This window comes from Lissotriton vulgaris, chromosome 9 (assembly GCF_964263255.1).
Source record: "Lissotriton vulgaris chromosome 9, aLisVul1.2, whole genome shotgun sequence".
In the NCBI taxonomy this organism is placed as follows: domain Eukaryota; kingdom Metazoa; phylum Chordata; class Amphibia; order Caudata; family Salamandridae; genus Lissotriton; species Lissotriton vulgaris.
In genome coordinates, this window is record NC_141697.1 from 785,416,563 (window position 1) to 785,435,704 (window position 19,142).

A 19,142-nucleotide genomic window follows, 5' to 3' on the forward strand; every position below is an offset into this window, starting at 1 on the left:
GGAGCCGGGGGAGCATCACCATTTTAGCAAGGGCTATCCGTCCAATCGGGGCCAGAGGTAACTTATTCCAGAAGGCGACCGTCGGGCGTAGACTCTCGAGTACCTTGCGGTGATTGCCCTCAAAGATGTCCGTCGGAGAATGGTATAAGCGGACGCCGAGGTATCGGGGAGCTTCCGTGGACCATGAAAGCCTATGTGGTCCAAGGTCGATGTCTCGGGGGGGTAGGTCCGGGTGTAGGGGGTAAACCGTGGACTTGTCCCAGTTGACTTGTAGACCCGAGGCAGTTGCAAAGTCCGCCAATGTGGCCCCTATGGGGGTTAGGTCCATTTCAATGTCTCGGACATATATGAGGAGATCATCCGCGTACATGGACACACAATGGGTCCCGTCTGCAAGCGGTACTCCCCAGTCCATCCCCTCCCGACGCAGTCGAACCGCCAGCGGTTCGACCGCTAGCGCGAACAGGAGGGGCGACAGGGGGCAACCTTGTCTTGTGCCTCGTCGGACTGCAAACGCCGGTGAGATACGTTTCCCGATACGAACTCGAGTAGTGAGGTCGGTGTATAGGAGGCGGGTGTATGCCAGGAGCGTCGGGCCGAGATTAAGGCGCCGCAGGACCGAAAATAGGTAGGGCCAGGTGAGGGTGTCAAACGCCTTCTCTAGGTCCATAATGAGGCAGGCAGCGCGGGGAAATCTGTCGCGTACCTGATCTTGGATATGGAAGATTCGGCGGAGGTTCTGGGAGGTATTCCTCCCGGGGACGAAGCCGCATTGGTCGGGGTGGACCAGCGGGCGTATGACCTGCGCATAACGATCAGCTAGGATCTTCCCCAGGATCTTACAATCAGCCGACAGGAGTGTGATAGGTCGGTATGACCCCATGTGAAGCGGATCTCTGTGGGGCTTAAGAAAGGTGACAATCACGGATTCCCGTAGCGACTGGGGTAGTTTCCCCATGTGGAGTGACGCCCCGAACACCCGTGATAGACGGGGAACCACCAGGGGAGAGAATGTTGCGTAGTATTCTAGTGGGAAGCCGTCCAGTCCTGGTGCTTTATTTCGGGACATGGCACGTATCGCTTGGGTAATGTCAGAGGGGATTATCTTGGCGTCTAGTGTGCGCTTGTCGGAATCCGATATCGTGGGCAGCGTCAGAGGGTCTAAAAACTGATCTGCGGTAAACGGGGTACAGCATGTCGGGGCTTCGTATACTCGTGTATAATGGCGTTGGAATGCTAGGAGAATCTCCGCTTGTGATTGCACCAGTACACCCTCCGGGTTGAGAATGTCCGTGATCGGCTTGATTTCGGTGTCCTGCTTCGCCATCCAGGCCAGAAGAGCCCCGGTTTTGTCTCTGTCTTTGTGCACCCGAGAGGCGTGTGCCCTGAAGCTATACTTACGGAGGTCAGCACAGGCAGTTTGGTATTCCGTTTTGGCCTCTGCCGTGAGCACGGCGTGTTCCTCCGAGTCATCAGGCCGTTTGGTGAGAGCAGCTAGAGCTTGTTCCGTCTTTAAGAGCGACCGTTCTAAGGTGCGGCGGACCCCCACTATCTGTTTGATGCATTCTCCCCTTGCCACCACTTTATACGCGTCCCACTCCACTAGTACCGATGACGCTGTGTTCTCATTGTGCATAAAGTAGTCGCTTATGCTGGTTTTGTGCGCGTCCCTGAAGACCGGGTCCGTTAGGCAGTCTCTGGGGAGGCGCCAGGTGGGGACCGGTGGATGCGGGGGGCGCCAGGTAAGCCGTATTATGTGGGCATCATGATCTGAGAGGATCCGTCCCAGGTAATCTGTAGATGTAACCATAGGGAGGATCGGAACAGAGCAGAGGAAACGGTCTAGGCGGACCCGAAGGTTGTGTGGAATCGAGTGGAAGGAGTAGATGCGAGCCAGTGGGTGTAGGTGTCGCCATGCATCAGTGAGCGCCCAGTGTGCGGTCCATGCCCTGAAGAGGGCCGCCTGCCGAGGGGCCGGGGAGTGCGTGGGGGGAGGATGTGAGCGGTCCAGTGAGGGGTCTAGTGTGCAGTTAAAGTCGCCTCCCAGCACCCATGGGACTGTGGTGAACTGGGCCAGGACGCCCGTAAGGTGATCCCAGAACCGGTCCTGATCCGTGTTAGGGGCGTATATGCTGCCAAGTAGTACCCCTTGCCCATCAAGAATTCCCTCCAGAAGCGCGTATCTGCCCTCTCTATCTACTACTCGCCGGAGCGCCCGGAAGGGAGTACCAGGTCTCACCCAGATTAATGCGCCACGTGCGAACGCTGAATATTGTGTGGCGCAGATGGTCCCTCGCCATTTGGCTTGTAGGCGAATGAGTTCAGTAGCGTTAATGTGCGTCTCTTGTAAGAACGTTATGTTGGCCGCCATGCGCCGTATGTAGGAGTATACAGAGTAGCGCTTGCTGGGTGTGTGTAGGCCCCGTACATTTAGTGTAAGGATACTAACGTCAGAGTGGGGGACAGCCATTGCTAGGGTGACGTGGTTGGGGGAGGGGCCCCTCTACAGTTCCCGTGTGCCGCCTATGTGTGCGTGTCGTGTATGTTCCTGCGCGCCAAGCTTCCTTAAACGTGGGGGGGGGGACTGGGGAGGTGAACAGTAACTAGAACTTCGGGTGGGTAACTGTCCCAATACTGAGGATACGTCACTGGGGGTGGCATATCCAAACTAGTGTCCCACTAGGGGAGAAAGTCAACAGTAGTTTGCGGGGGTGGCAGCATGTGTCTTCGCTGGGCCTGTGCGCGGGTCGGGCTCTAGTAGGAGAAATATCTATCGCTCGCTGGCGCTTACAATTATCTAGTAGATCAGTCTAGGCTTCTAGACGTCGCGCATCATCACAGGCATTCAAGAAAAGGATATGTCAGGTGACAGTTCAGTTGTTCACGAGGAAGTGACAGGTTGGCTGGTGAGGGCAGCGTCCAGAGTTTGTGCCACAACAAGGGGGGAGGAGATCGGGCCAAATCCCGACATGGTTCCATCGCTGTCTCGATCTTTCTCCGGGGTGAATAGGTGTGGCTGACCTTCCAAGTCCGAAGCAGGGGGTGACGAATGTAGTTCAGTGACCGCCCGCAGGGCGTCTCGTCGTTCCTGCATGATTTGGGTGAGATCGGGTGAGCCCGCTGGGGAGGACGTCTGGCTCTTGGGGTGGCCAGATCGCTCATGATTAGCGCCACGTCTCCTGGACCGTCTGGAGTCATTATTGCGCGCCTTCCGGGGTCCGGGCTTAGGGAGCAGCGGGCAATGAAATTCGGTCCAGTCCTGTGCGTCTGCCGCCGTGTCGAAGAAGAGGGCCTTCCCCTTGTGGATCACCTTGAGGCGGGCAGGGAACAGCAGGGAATATTGAAGTTCGTTTGCGCGGAGGCGCCTCTTGACTTCTAGAAACGTGGATCGACGCTGTTGAATCTCCCTGGCATAGTCTGGGAACACCATAACGTGTTGGTCCTCCACCTGCAGGGGGCCCGTCGTCCGGGCCGCACGAAGCACCGCATCCCGGTCCCGGAAGTGCAGAAACTTGGCCAGCATGGGCCGCGGGGGAAGACCAGGTTTGGGTGCCCGGGCCGGGACCCTATGTGCCCTCTCGATGGAGAAGTAAGGCGACCGGTCACAGTCCGGGGTGAATGATTTAGTCCAGGATTTCATGTAGGTCAGAGGGTCCGAGTTTTCTATCCCCTCCGGCAGGCCCAGGACGCGAATGTTGCAGCGTCTCGAGCGTCCCTCCAAATCCACTGTGCGTTCCTCCAGGGTCGTCACGCGGCGTAGGATCTCCTGCATATCTGCTGCCTGCGATTGCACCGTTGGCTGCAATTCAGTCACGATCCGCTCACCCTCCTTCACTCTGTCCGCCAGTTTACGGTGCTCATCTCGGATCAGGCTAATGTCCGTTGCCAGGGTGCCTAATCTCTCCTCCATCGAGAGGCGAGACATTTCTATTGCTGCCAGCACCTGGTCCAGCTTTGTTGATAGCGTAGGGTCGGCTTGCGACGTGTTGGACTGTGTCCATGCCCTCGTCTGGGGCATCTTCTCGATAGCCGTTTCTGGGACTGCCGTCCCCTGGGTGTTCCTCGGCTTCCCCATGGGTGCTGCTGAGGGGAAGAGGGGGGGGGTTGCCCCTCGGTCGTCGTGTGTCCTGCGGGTGGCAGGTCGTCGCCACGTGGTGTCGGTGGGTGAGTGGGCCGCCACTCTGGTCCCTCCGGGTCCAAGTCGAGGCTCGCTTCACCCCGGGGGGGCCACCACCAAGGGCGTCAAGGGTGGTACGCGGTTACCGGGGTCGGTGGATTCGATCGCGTGGGGGCCTCTGCACCTCACAGGGCGGGGTCCAGTGCCCGCGCTGACCGGCAGGGCAAGGTCGGGCGGCGTGAGCTAGGGGAGGCGCTGACAATGTCTCCAATGCAAGTGGGATGCTCTCGTCCCCAGAGCGGGGCTCGTGGCTGTTCCTGGTGTTAGGCCTGCACAGGCGCCATGTTAAGGTCAGGCACTCGGATCCACTGGGCAGTTTGTACATGTGAGTGCGAACTGGGTGCTCTGGCCGGGTGGCAGCGTGCTCTGTGGCTGTCCTCGTGGGTGGACGTGAAGAGGGGGCCACCGGGGTGCCGACCCGAGATCCCCAGGGAGCAGGAGGGGAAATGGCAGCACAGCACTCACCGATGGTAGTGGCGGGGTCTCCAAAGCGCTCAGCTCCGTGTGAGTGGCGGTCCTCCTGTAGTCCGCGGTGGCAAGCTGTCCGGGTTTGAGGGCCGATCAGGTTCCCGGCAGGGAAACAGCCCCGAGGCGTCGGAGCTGCGGGGTGGCGGCCGCCATCTTGGGAGCCGGGGCTCCGGGGTGAAAGAGGGCTCCGTTCGGTGTTCTAGCCCTCGCAGGGGTGGCTCCCGGTCGCCGGCTGGCCGAACTTCCTGGGGTTGCTGTGCAGCTTCGTGATCGGCCAACCTCGTCAGGGCCGGCAGCGCCCGGCGCCAGGAGGTCGTGGAAGCGCCCTCTCCCTCGCTAATGTACAGTGCAGAGTCAGTGCCCGACCGGCTGGGTCAGGTGGTATCGGTCCAGGGGGGGGCGAGGTTCGTGTTGTTCTCGGCGCCTAGGCCTCCGTGGGCGCCATGTTAGGGTCAGGCACTCGGGCTCTTCATCCAGCCCCTAACGCAAAGTCCTTCGGTTCCCTCTGTCCGGTGGCTATGTGGGCTGTGCACCCCTGCAGGGCCTCGAGTAGGTGGGGGGGGCCCCGCCGGGCATCGGTGTCGGGGCTCCGGGGGGGGGGGGGAGCGATTGGCACTCACCGCCCTTGAGGAGAGTTGCGGGCCCACGGAGGCACAGCCCCGCTCTGGCGGCACTTCCGCCGGTCCCTCGTGGTCCGCGGTGGCGGGTCGGTCGGTGTCACGGCCTGATCAGGCCTCCGATGAGGTAGAAGCGCCGGGGTTGCGGAGCCCTGGTGCGGCGGCCGCCATCTTGCGCACCGGGGGTGTAGAGGCAGTATCGTGCGCCGTCCAAGGTGTATCCTCGAGGGCCGGACCCACGGGATTCCCCACCGTCGTCAGCTGGCAGTATGTTCTGCGGCCGTCGCTGAGGGTGTCGGCTCTTAGCGGATTCCGCGTCCGGGAGACGGGACTGCGCCCGCCATTTTCAACGTCGGCGCTCGGCTCCGGTAGGAGACTCTCCAGGGCGCGCCGTCCGTCAGCTGCTTCTGCAGGTCGCTTGGGGGATGCCCCAGGGCAGCACAGGTGATGTGTGTGGAAGTTGAGGCTCCCGGCGATCACAGGTAATGGGCAGGATGCTAGCCCGATCGCGGAGCCTCAGCAAGACACAGCCGCCATCGTGGCTTGCTTAGCCACGCCCCCGCAAGGATACTGCTGACGAAAACGTTCCGGATCCAGTCGGATGCCTGGGGATATTCTAAGGTAAGGAATCTAACACTAACCTGATTCTTTCAGATTAGCTCTATTAACAGATGGCACCACACTTTCTAGTGTTCGTGCTGTGGACACAAAATCTAATCCCTGAAACCTTATTTGCTTCAAGCAAAACCCTGATCACTTCCTGGAAGACCCTAATCCCGATACATGTCTGGGTTTAGAGAAAGACTCCTTTCCCACCAGTTTTGGCTGTATAGAAGCAGTCTGATGCGTCGGGTCACTGGCAAGATATCGAAGCTCAAAATATTGTGGTAAAAATTGTGTCAAAATATTGAGCACAAAAATATAGTTTTCCAATTCTTATAATGTCAATGACAAAAATGTTGAAAAAATATATTGTTGTACACATATCGAAAAATATAATTCTTTAAGATATATATCCATTTAAACATAGTAAACATTAAATATATTAACAAGTAACAGTAATATAATGTAATGTAAATTAAATATATTAAAATATAAAAAAACATATATGTTTAATTACACATAGAAAATGTAAAACTATTTTTTTTAAATGTATATCATAATATTCTATTTTGTAACATAACAAGTATTATATATAGATATATATATACACACACACACATATATATATATATATATACATATATATATACACACACAATAATTTATACACCATAAACTGGATTTAAAAAAAATATTACTCAAAATATAAGCAAAATATAGAATACATTTAACAAAAAATATAATTTATTACAAACATTTCTAAAAAGAAAAATGAATATACAGAAACATAATAATATCATCTTAAACAATATAAATAAATATATTACATTCTAGGAATAAAGCGTATACACAGGAGGGGCAACATTTCCTTCTAACCCTAGTTGGTGCAACAGTAAGGAAAGTGTTGGACTCAGGAAAGGTAAAATGTAATATTCCTACTCCAGTCTGTACAACAGTAGGGGAAAGCATTGTAAATCTTGAGGGGTAACATTTGCTATTCCCACTCCAGTCTCTGCAACAGTAGGGAAAGTACTTCACTTCAAATACATACCTGATTTTAATACAAGTATTAATTTAATAAAATATAAAACGATTACCTTAAAATTAAATGTATACATTAAAAAACAATGAAACAATTATACAAATTATAGCTTTAGAAATAATGATTAAGAAAAAAATGTATTTAATACATTTCATTAAATTCCCACAATATAGTCCCACATACCAAGCAACACATATTTAACATATATCTAAATTAGAAAATATAATAATTACACCAATTACATAGTTAACAATTAATTACTAAGAATTATATGTTATAATGAATCAATTATTATTTAATTAACTTCCAATACCCCTACAAACCCAACATACCACACCTAAAATGTACATTAAAAAAGTATATTTCACAATTTACATAATTAACAATTCATTAATAATTTGTCAAAAATTAATAATTGATAAATTATTTAATAAACTTCCCACCTTATACCTCTACAAACTCAACCCGCACCTAAAATAGAACTTAGAAAATTATTATTTTCCCAATTTACATACTTAAAAATTCAAATAAATATTAAGAAAAAAATATATATACATTCATTATACTTAATTAACTTCCCAACCTGTACCCCACAAACCTCACAACCCGCTACAACACTATAAATTACTAGTTTACAATTAAATTAAAAATATAAAGAACTTAAAATAACAAACTATATTTAAATACATTAACAATTACACAAACAGTATAAAACATATGCAATTAAAATATTTGTTATTTTTATTAGCCACAGTCATCAAGGTGAACAAACTGCTACATGAGACATTTCTTGTTGAAATGTCTTGCTACTTGTTCCTAACCTAAAAAAATAAAAATAAATAATCCTTTATGATCCGTGAAGCAACCAGAAAACAAGGAGAGATCTCAAAATATCACAGTATGCAAGATGAAAAGTCATAAGCCAACTGTTTTACGCTGGGCTGAAAGAAATTAACCTGGTTGGGGCCAAGGTTTAGAGGAATCAACACTTTCCGTATCTCCTTACATGCGAAATTAAATTCTTACTTTTTAAATTATGGCTGCCAAGATTTCAGGTCAGGAGCAAATGAGAACAAGCACTGGCACAGCCAATATATTTAGTCTATGTGAGATCTATTGGCTTTGTCAAATTTTTTTTTTTTAGACATGTTGCACAGCAGTGCGGGCTGTTGTGCGGCATGGCTTAAAGTAAAGAAAAAAAGCACTGTGACCCTGCCATCAGTTACCATGTCATAGTGCTGACCTTTTGCTTACCACTCACTTATTATAACTCCCTCCACAACAGACCACAGTCATTGTCAGTTATTGCTGACAATTCAACACTCAAGAAAGCATTCTAGTGACTTCTCTTGCACTTCCTCGTTCCCCTTCTTTATCTGGTGAGGTATTCAAGGTCTTAATTCTAGTGCAGGGACTCAGGAAGGGGCAGGATTTTCAGCAGATGTACATCCACAGCCGAAGCTTGATAGAGGGCTATTTTGCTGCTAAACAGAAGAATCATACCTCCTCCGCTTAGTTTGGCATCTTCTTCCAAGCTGGGATCATGTCTATGATGCCTAAATGCTTGCTCCACAGTTAGCAAGTACAGCCCTCAAAAAGCTGGGTAAGGTGGTCTGATTTATTTACATTCAAGCAGAGTCTGTTTGCTTGGTTTTGGAATCTCTGAAATGTCTGGAGATCTGTCTAAAGCCAGCATATATTATATTGCAATATGATGACCTTGTGAGTTACAAAGCACCAACATTTGTTATGTTGCTTAATGAAAGGCCCTTTGCAAGGGTTGCCTGCCCCAGGGGATTAAAATAAAATGATAATTAAACGGATTTGAAGCCCGTTTTATTATCGTTTTATTTGAGGGAGGTGGCAGAGGGGGCGGGGCTCCTCTGCCCTAATCGAGGGGGCCACCGCTGTCCCTTCCTCCTAATCTTCCGCTATGGGGGCAGGGGGGCACTTTGATGCCCCCCTAAACATCCCTACACAGTGTGGTAGGCACTGCATAGTGGCTGCCACACAGTGCAGGGATGTATTAAAACATCCATTTTACAATTGTAGCATGTGCTCCAGGCCTTTTCCGCCCACCGCACAAGCTGAAATTGAAAACTGGATGTTTCAGACCGCCCATAGGACAGTCTCATCCAACTTCTGCAGGTGGAACCGTCGACCTATGGTCGGCGGTTCCATTCCGTAACGGTTTCGACCGACATCGTAATAAGGACCATAGTCATTACAGATTGATTTGAGGTAGAAGAGATAAAGTCAAGCTGAAAATTTACATTTACCAGGGAGAAGAGGGGTAATGGTGTTCAGGACGATAAGAAGAGATGAGTGGTTGGTCAAAGGGATCAAAGTACGATCAAAGAGAGGCAAAGGCTGATAGTGAAGGGGCAGTGAAATTTAGATGCACATAGCCCATAATGCTCTTTGCGCCTCAATTCCCAAATAGAACCTTCTATACTGCCCACCCAAAAAATGGCAGTCCATGGACTCTACCTCTGGAAAGCATTCCAAGCACTCAAAAAAGGGCAGTCCATGGACTCTACCTCTGGAAAGCATTCCAAGCAAGAACCCACAATGAGGGAAGAACATCAAGTAACTTTTTATGGCTTCAACAAATTTGCTTCTTTAATTCTGAAAGGAAAACACGTGTTTTCTGGTGATTTTCACCAAATGCGATTAATGAGCTTTATTCTATACATGCAAGTCAAAAGAACATCATTCTGGGGTAGTCAAATGCTTTTGGTGGGCTGGTTACACAGGAGTTAGCCCATATCATATTTGTGGTAAATATATGCATAACTTCATGCAAGTATTCAGACACAAACGTCTGGTGCTTTCACTGCTTAGTCTAATAAATAATTTAAATGAAGAACTTTTTACAAGTACTTACCACAGCATTCATTCTGAGAGGCTCTGTTAGGGTGGAGGATACAGGAGACATGCTGGACTCCAAAGCTTTCACGTAAGCCCTTGCTGCCATCAGCCTCAATCGGTAAAGATCCATCTGGAAAACTCTGTGCATTGCTGAGAGACAAGAGGAGAGAATGCATCATGGTGAAGGAAGGAATGGAACAGTAAAAAAAAAAGCTTTTTCAAAATGAAGGAACTATAACACTTTGCCTGCTAAGACCTCAGCAAAAAACTCAAAACATGATCAAGTATTCCTGAACTAGTCAAACAGATCTCTGTCCTATGAAAATTGTCTTCAATAGCTTGATAATACAGTGCACATTCTTGAATGTTATTGGTAATACAAGTGGACATTTTTGTCCCTTCAGTTTGACAACTGAATCTTGTGTGTTGAAGACAAATATTGTGAGAATGTAACGATCATGAAGAAAGGAATTTCAAGAGTCAATTAGTTGTACACACAGAAAAAGACAAATATGCCCCAGACATTGCTGGCTTTGAAAAAGAAGTTAACTTAATGTGAGGGCTAACAAAACCTCTCTGAATGAGCTATACATAAATGAATAGCCAATTGTAAAAGTTATAAATAAAACTAATGCTGACTACCCAAACTGTTCCCTAGTTTTGAGGGGCTCAAAACTAGGATGAACAATCTTGTCAGAATTGTTTGTGTTGCTTATTAAGCCCTTCCTTGGGATGTGCAATAAGTGACACTAACAGGCTAATGTGTGAAATTAATTGGGTAAGACGCACATTATATAACTGTAAGCTGGAGACGGAAACCATGGTATACCCACTAACTGGATATAACCTCAAATGAATGACCTAGAAGTATAAATATCCATTATCCTTTCCTCACAATGTGTCCAGATTAATGCTGACTTTTCTGCATTGCTGGTATAGGATATACTTCTACAGCCGACATATTTGTTTCCTATTTCCTAATGATAATTCAATTGGAGTTTGTTTTGAGAGAAAAAAAATTAAACTAATACACCATTCAATAAAAAAGTACTTAAAGCAGTCAATATAAATCTACATTGCAATAATAAATGTTCTTTTAGTTCCTAATGTCATTTGACGAACACTAGTAATATCAAAAATGGCTATGATAATAACACTAGTACTCCTATTTCAAGTAAATACACTATTAATTCTAGAGTACTTCTATTCGGATTTAGCCCCAGGTCCTGAGGCAGACAGGGGGGACTGGGTATCATGAGATTTTGGCACTGTATTTCTCTTCACTTTCCTAGGACCCTCACACTTTTGAGCCAACACTTCCTTCATTTTTTAACTATCTCGCATCAGCAAATGTTGTGTAGACTGGGCCTACTGTAGTTGAGATTAGGAATTTGGGCTTAGGGTGGAATACAAGGCAGAATTGATCACACTAAATAAAGATCCCCATCCAATGAGAGCTATTTCTTTAAAAAGCAATGGGTCTTTAAATACACAAAAAGAAAAACAGAACAATGGAAATAGAGAATAATAGTAAAAACCTTAAAATCTTAGCACATACTATTGTCGAGGTTTGACCCCAAACTTCACCCAGTTACCTTCTAGAGCTAAAATGTGATCCAGTCAGTGCAAATCTATGTGATTATCTTAAAAGACATGTGTGTCCAAGTTACTACACTCTGTAATAGCAGGTGAACAGTAAATGGATATAAAATCTCACATAGTGCCAACAAAGTATATTACATATGCCTGGTAGGGTTGTATGTTTGCTACGTTTACGGCTCTCCCTGTAGTGTTTGAGTGTAAAAATTAAATAGAGTCCATTAGCTGGGTGTAGCAAAGTCTGCTGAGGAACTGGGGTTTTCCAGGCAGGGTGACTCAGTTGATGAAGTCTCTCAATGAATTATTAGGGTTACCAGGAAAACAAACAGGGCAATTCCTTTGCCAGAGAGTCTTCTTATTCCTGGGGCACACATGTGCCTGAGCTTCAAAGCGCCAGGGTTCAAAATATTGCAGACATCACAAAAGGGCAGTGAAGTTCAGGGACCAGTGAAGAAACATGTCTTGGATTTTTGATGCTCTTTGCACAGAAGTCTTAGAGAATCCCTGGGTGTCGCAAAGGACTCTCACTACTTCGGAGAAGGGAGTATGAGGCGGGGGGGAAGCGTTTTAGTGTAATCTCAGAGTTGGTCCTGCAAAACGTTAGACAGGGCAAGGTAGGAGCAGGGGCTCAGTTGAAGGACGATGATGCTTACTGAGTAAAACACAAATGTGTTCGTTGTTGGAGGGAAGCAAGCTTGTCAGGAAGAATCACTACTCCAGAGCAGAGCTGCTCAACTAAACAACTGTATATAATTAAAATTCTGCAGGACAGTTGAATTGGTTTCCACACCAAACATCCCCAGTAGTCACTTCCTAAAACAGTGGACATAATCTCTGCAAGAGAGCGGGCAGGCAACCCAAATCTAGTCACTGTTCCCATTAGCTGGGACGGGTTCCTTCACCTCATTCGAACTTTCAACAGTTCTACTCAAGCATTTCTCTCAGATCTGTCCCTGCTTATGCAGGACAGAGGCTATTGCTCCAACATCCTGGAAAGAATTTGTCCAGGAAGTCCCTCGTTCTCTATGTAACTCCTCAAAGAACTGGACAAATCAAAGAGTAGCAAAGAGTCCAGAACATATGAAGTCCTTGGAGCAGCTGTAAAATGATCCAACTCCAAATGCATGCCTTAGTTCTTTAAACATCTCAAGAATTAACTGGTTTGAGCTGGAACCGGATGCTGGTAGTCAAAGGTTTGCAGATTTGGGCCAAAATCTAACTTTTTATCAAACCGCTCCCAATCAGGCAACACTAATACGCCAGTGAACTAGGTTCAAAAAAGAAAAAAGGAGCACTTACAGTAATGCTCCAAAAGTCAAGAGTCAGGAGACATTCAAGCACTAGCAATTCAGAGTTCTCTGAGATTAAGAGAACTGTAGGTGATATGAGAAAATGATTCCAGGGTGGCAAAGCAGTGATTAGAAGGTTGGTTTCTTTGTCCTTACATATTCTTAAAGATAACCTATCTTATTATTAAAATTAAGATACAAGGCTCAGATGTGGAAACAGTCTATACCATGTGGTGGGGAAAGACCTGGTCACTTTACGCCATAGAAAAATCAACCGCTATTATAAGAGATAGAGTGTCAAGTTTGATGTCATATGGCGCCAGTTCACTACTTGCATACAACACCTGCAACGGGTGGGAGAGCTCCACATGACAATGTCTAGAACTCTAAGGGTGTCTAATATGCATAGCATGTCCCCATCTGACACTGCAGGGAGCTTTTCAGGATCAGACCTTCCAACTGGCTGACAGTGTTCTATTGGAGTTATGTGAAGGGATGATGTTTTTATATATGCGCTCTGAGTGAGACTGTAATTGCTGGGAGATAATTTCCTTGAGTGGGGGCGGGCTAGGGTCTGCTTTACATTTTATGTAATTCACACTGCTTCATTTTGCAATGTATTGCATGTCATGTTCTTTCTCCGAAAATGCAAAATAAAACAGTTACAAACAAAATTAAGATACAAAATTGTTAAGATAGCTCTTACGAAAATTAGGAAGAATATGCGTAGGAGGGCCTCTAGATCTCAACGTTCTGGATAGTCGGTATAGAGTGAATTTGGTCTTTTGAAAAATAGAGGCCATGCCGTGCAGGATGTAATGAATTGTTATCATGGCCGTGAAGAGATCTCACTTTCTTACTGGTAACCAATGTAGTTAGCCAAGGAGATATCTTAACATCTTTGAAGGGTAGTAAACAAATGGGTCACTGTATTTCAGTAAGTCTTGAAGAGTTTCAAAGACTAATCATCCATCCCCAGATAAAAAGTATTCCCACAGCCAAGATAAGATAAAACCAAAGCATGGATTATAGGCACACGGTCGGGATTCTCTATAACGGGGAGAATCTGTTTGACCAACTGTAAATTCCAGAAGCAGATTTTGGCCAACCTGGCCACCTGCTGAACCACAGATAACTCTGAGTCGGTATGAATCCTCAGATTAAGTACATATTTGAGGGGCAGAAGGCGGGGGCCCACAGCATCTGGCCAAGCCACAGAATTCAGTTATGCAGTGTTATTTTCAGTACGTAGAAGTTCGGTTTTGGCATGGTTCACCTTTAAAAAGTTGGTTGACATCTTACTTTGTTTCACCCCTGTTAAGATGTTGCTAACTTGAGTTGGGGGACTGAGTCAGACAGGCTCAATGACTTCTGCTGTTGGGTTCAGTATGAGCTCAGTATTGCCCGTATACACAGAAAGTAGCACTCTAATTCTCTGCCAGCAGTGTCAAGTAGATGTTGAAAGGAAGCACCAATAAAACCGATGCCTGGTTAACCACACAATGAATAGCCTTGCACTGCGACATGGATGGTGGCATGAATGTAACTGTCTAGAAAGAAAGGAATGGAAACATTGGACTGTCCATGAGTCATATCTCAAGTTCTTGAGTCATCATAGCAAGATGTCATGATCAATAGTGTCAAAAGCTGCCAACAGGTTCGAGGGGACCACTGCAGCAGCTTTTCTCCATGTCCACCAGAATCTGAAGATCATCCAGAATAGAGAGGACCACCAGCTCAGTGCTGTGTCTGGTTCTAAGTCTGGTTTTGAAAGGATGTAGTGATTTATTAGTACCAACAAAGGCCTGCGGCTGGATGAATAGATGCTTTTCAAAAACATTTACTGGAAGTGGCAGGTGTTAGCAAGGTGGGTTTTACACGCAATGGTTTAATTTTAGCTGCTATTCAAGCTTCAGGAATCGTCCTACTGCATGCTCAAAAACTGATACTTTTTTTTGATGAGTCGCGCACCAGTCAAGCCCATGCTTCCATTTCCGTATATTGGGAGATTTGGCCTGAGACTAGAGTGACGAAATATCTCACATTGCCACAGCCACTGCTGTTCCAAGGAAGCGTTTATCAGCCCGGGAACCATCCAGGCCATCTAACACACCCAGTATCAAGCGATACGGGTCGTGAGGGATTGTCCACCCCAGGGTCAGTGTGAGTTCCAGCTTCACTCCCGCCCAGAATTTCGCCAGGGCAGGACACTGACAAACCATGTGGTAGAAGTCTGCAGGGGCATGACTGCATCGCGTGCAGGTCGGAGAGGGCCGCAATCAGGCGCTGTAAAGACGCACGGGGTGAGGTATGCCGTATGTAAATAGTAGAGTTGGACTAACCTCAACTTGGAGGAGGTCGTCAGTGTTTTGGGGGCCATGAGGGCATCCCTCCCGTCTGCATCCTCTAGAGGACCCAGCCACCCCTCCCAACAGGCGCGCAGCGAGTCTAAGGATGCCGGGCCGTTATTCACTAATGAGCATTAGATCCGGGACACCCCCACTCTACCCAGGTTCCCCATCATCACCTGGGCCTCTAGAGGACTAAATTCAGGGAGGGAGGTGGGAGACGGAATGGGCACATGAAGGGTATGCCTAAGTTGTAAATACTTATAAAATTGAGAGGAGTGGAGGGAGAAGCGCTGCTGCAAATCTGCAAAGGTTCTGATGTGGTCCTCAACCTGGACATCTCCAAGGAGCGAGATCCCAATGACATCCCAACGATGAAAGTTCCGAAGGGACGAGGTCTCCCGCAGCCATGCACCACACCACAAGGGCGTCTGTCTGGTCAGTTTCTGGTCCCATTTTGTGTGGCGCAGCACGGTGCGCCAAGTCTAGAGAGTCGTCCTGGTAACGGGGGAGGTCCTGTGGTATGGGGCCGCATACAAGGAGGCCTGGAGTTGCCGAAAGTCCATTGGTGCACCCGGTACGCCGGGTCGGACCAGCCACCCGCGAACCAATCGTGAACCACGATGAGTCTCGTGGCCAGATAGTAAAGGTGGAGGTTGGTGACTCCTATGCCCCCATCATAGGGAGGTATGCAGCAGTGTGCCGAGGACATTTGCAGTCTCCCGCCTCCCCACAAAAAACGGGTACCATCCATCCATCCATCTTGCGAAACCACCTCCCCGGAAAGTGAAAGGCGATATTTCGTAGAATGTACAGAAAGCGAGGGAGAACCACCATTTTAAAGAGGGCACTCCTGCCAAGGGGGTTGAGAGGGAGAGACTGCCACCTCCTACGGTCCGCCTTAGTCTTGGTGATCAGGGGCGTAATATTCAGGGTCTACTCGAGTTCTGGAAGCAGGGTGATCCAGACACCCAGGTATTTGAAAGACAGCCTGCGCAGGGGAATATTCATCTGCCAGTCGAAGCAGGCACGGGACGGATGGAGAGGCACCAGAGTGGACTTCGCTGGATTGAGCCGCAGGCCCGCAACCCTTTCAAAGACAGAGAGGGCCTCCAGGCATCGCGGGCCAGAGTTCTCGGGTCTGTCAGAAAAAGGAGGACGTCATTGGTGTAAAGGGCGATCTTGTCGACCTGAAAGATGTCCCAAGCCCATCCAGGGATACCGGCGTACAGGCGTATAAGAGAGGCCAAGGGCTCCATTGCTAGCACGAATAAGAGTGGCTAGTGCCCCTCCGGATGGGGAATTTCTCCGAAAGCACCCCGTTAATTAAGACCCTTGCTGTAGGACTGGAATATAGGACACGGATGAGGCGCCGGAACAGAAGGTCAAACCCCATCACCTCCAACACGTCTTCCAAGTAGCTCCAGTCAACCGTGTCAAACGCTTTCTCAAAATCAATGAGAAGTAAGGCCAGATACGGGGTGAGACGGTGGAAATGCACTAGGGCGAGGTGGCGGAGGCGTATACAATACCGAGTGCCCCAGGTGGGCATAAAACAACTCTGGTCCGGGTGGACTAAGATGTGTAAGTGGGGGCGGATACGCTGAGCCAAGACAGTGGCAAAGATTTTCACCTCAGAGTTGATGAGGGAAATGGGGCGGTAGTCCGCGCAGGCGAGGGAGGGCGGTTGAGTCTTTGGGAGGACCACAGTGGTGGCCACGTCTGCTTCGGGGGTAAAATACCCCGTGCCCACCATGTGCTGGAACAGGTGCGGAATCAACAGATCGCAATAGGTTGCATATTATTTTTGGGGGTAGCCATCCGGCCCAGGCGTCCTGCCCGAATGCAGGAGCGAAATGGCTCTGTGTATCTCTTCCGGGGAGAGGGGGAGATCCAGGGACTCGGAGACTTCCTGGGGAAAGCGGGGCAGGTGGGTCCCGGTCTCTAACACCATTGCAGCCAAGGAGGCCACGGGAGGCCTGGCTGCGTATAGATCGGCACAATACCCCGCAAAGGCTTGGGCGATGGCCCTCGAGGTGAACTGATGACAACCCGCCGCATCCCGAACCTCCGGGATGACGCGGTCGGCTTTGGCGTACAAGACTAGGTTATGGAGTAGTTTGCCATTTTTATCATTAAGTTGTCGGGTGGAGTCAGCACTGTTTTTAACAGCCTGGGCCACCTCCAACTGTGCCGTGTGGGCCTCCAGCTGTGCAAGGCGGGCGGCTCGGGCCGCGTGTTTTGTGTGAACCAAACCCCTAGCCACTCCTCGTATAATAGCCTTGCCTGCTAACCACAACATACCCGGCGATGAGACCGATCCTGTGTTGATCAAAAAGTATTGCCTCAGCTCCTGCTCAAGGTAGTCAACAAACTCCTTGTCCTGCAGAAACCAGGCGTTCATACGCCAGGTCGTATGAACGCCATCTGGATGAGTCCCGAGACGGAGAGAGACAGGGGAGTGGTCGAGATGCCCCTGGGCAAAATAGTGGCCCCGAACACCAACTGACAGTCGTAGTCCGGCATTAGGAACAGATCGATACGGGAGGGAGTGTGGTGGGCCGTCGCGGTGTTAGTGTACTGGTCCCTACGGGGATTCCACACCCTCCAAGCGTCGCAGAGACCCAGGGAAAAGAACCAATCAGAAAGACTAATAGAGAGGTTAGACGGGACGCAGAAGGAGCGCCTGATGTGTTGCGCGGCGGGTGCAGGCCGGCATTGAAGTCGCCCGATGACCGTCAGACCCGTAGGAAAGGTGGAAACGCTTGTGAGGTGCTGAAGAGTAGAGGGCAGTGTGGCAGGGGGAGCATATACACTCAGGAGATTAATAAGGTTCCCTTCGGTCAGGGACACATAGCGGCCTTGTGTGTCCTTCTCTGCCCGTGTCAAGGAAAAGGGAAGACCCTAAGACTGATACTTTTAGGGATCACTTCTACCATTTCAGATCAAAATCTATTTCACAATAGTTGCCATACACAGATCTGAGGTTGACCCCTGGGGTTTAACCTGAGAGAGAGCCTAGAATACTGCTGCACCTGAAATTTCAGAGAAGGAAAAAACGTTGCCATTGCCTTGGCTCGCCAGTTTCACATCCAGGTTATAACTTCAGCTTTGTTCTGCTTGTCTGGCATTTAATTTGAGTTACTTTTTTGTTTTCAAAGTAGCTCTTTTTTTAATTTTGAGATTCTTGTACAAACATCTTGTCAGCACATCAATATCATTGGACTATAGGTACACATATACCTTACAGTGATATGCTAAAACAATAACAGGCATCTAATTTGGAGAACTCATAATGGATAAATGCACCAACACAATAAATGTCCAGCATACATATTTTATACCCAGAGAAACCAATTACCAAGGAACCTCCCTCCTATCTGCTAAATCTTGCAAGGGAAGCAAAGGGGAGTAAACCTGTACAGGGCCATCGGGCAGGGTTCGAGGCACATGTAGAGGAACGGTAATGCAACAACACATCCAAACATAAGAAACAACCATCAAACGTTTTTGTATGCAAAGCATCAAGCAGGGCACCGAAGAAAAGTGACGGTTAAGGATGGGGGTCCACTACGGATGGAAGGGAAGGCGGGCAAATGCAAAGGCTTAACTACCATCCCTTGGGGGGAGGGCAAAGCCAAGGAATACAAACCCCACACAACCTCCTGCCGGGGTGTGAGTCAGATCAGTGGGTAGATGGGACTACTCCTGATGGCGGAGTTTGCAAGGAGGTGGAAATATGTATTTAGGACTACCAATCCCCCCCTCCCCAAGGCCAGGTGGTGCTTGCAAGTGATCACCTAGGTCAGAGGTGGGTCTTTCATCCGTCTTGCCCAACAATTTCTCACTAAAGGCATCCCAAGCATCCAGCTGCAGCATCACCACCCACTGCAATGGCGGCGGTGTCCATGTAGCTTTCTCAGTGGTCGCCCATTTGAGCAGGTCGGTCAAAGTGAGTGATAGCAATGGAACTCAAGAAAACTTCCAAGCAATGGCACTGCAGCAGGTCTGTCAAAGAATGATAGCAATGGCACTCAAGAAAACTTCCAAGCAATGACTATGCGCCGCTTCAGGAGAACGAACACCAAGTCAAGCAATTTGACAACATATCTATTCTTGGGCACCAGC

The 19,142-nt window shown here is 48.4% G+C and overlaps 1 protein-coding gene across 1 annotated transcript in view; it reads right to left on the reverse strand.

The window, feature by feature from the left end:
- BBS1 (Bardet-Biedl syndrome 1) overlaps positions 1 to 19,142 on the reverse strand; it is a 591,426-nt gene that overhangs the window by 311,876 nt on the left and 260,408 nt on the right. Inside the window, exon 14 of the mRNA XM_086938512.1 lies at positions 9,795 to 9,928. Coding sequence (XP_086794638.1) covers positions 9,795 to 9,928 — 134 coding nt within the window. The remainder of the gene's footprint in view (positions 1 to 9,794; positions 9,929 to 19,142) is intronic.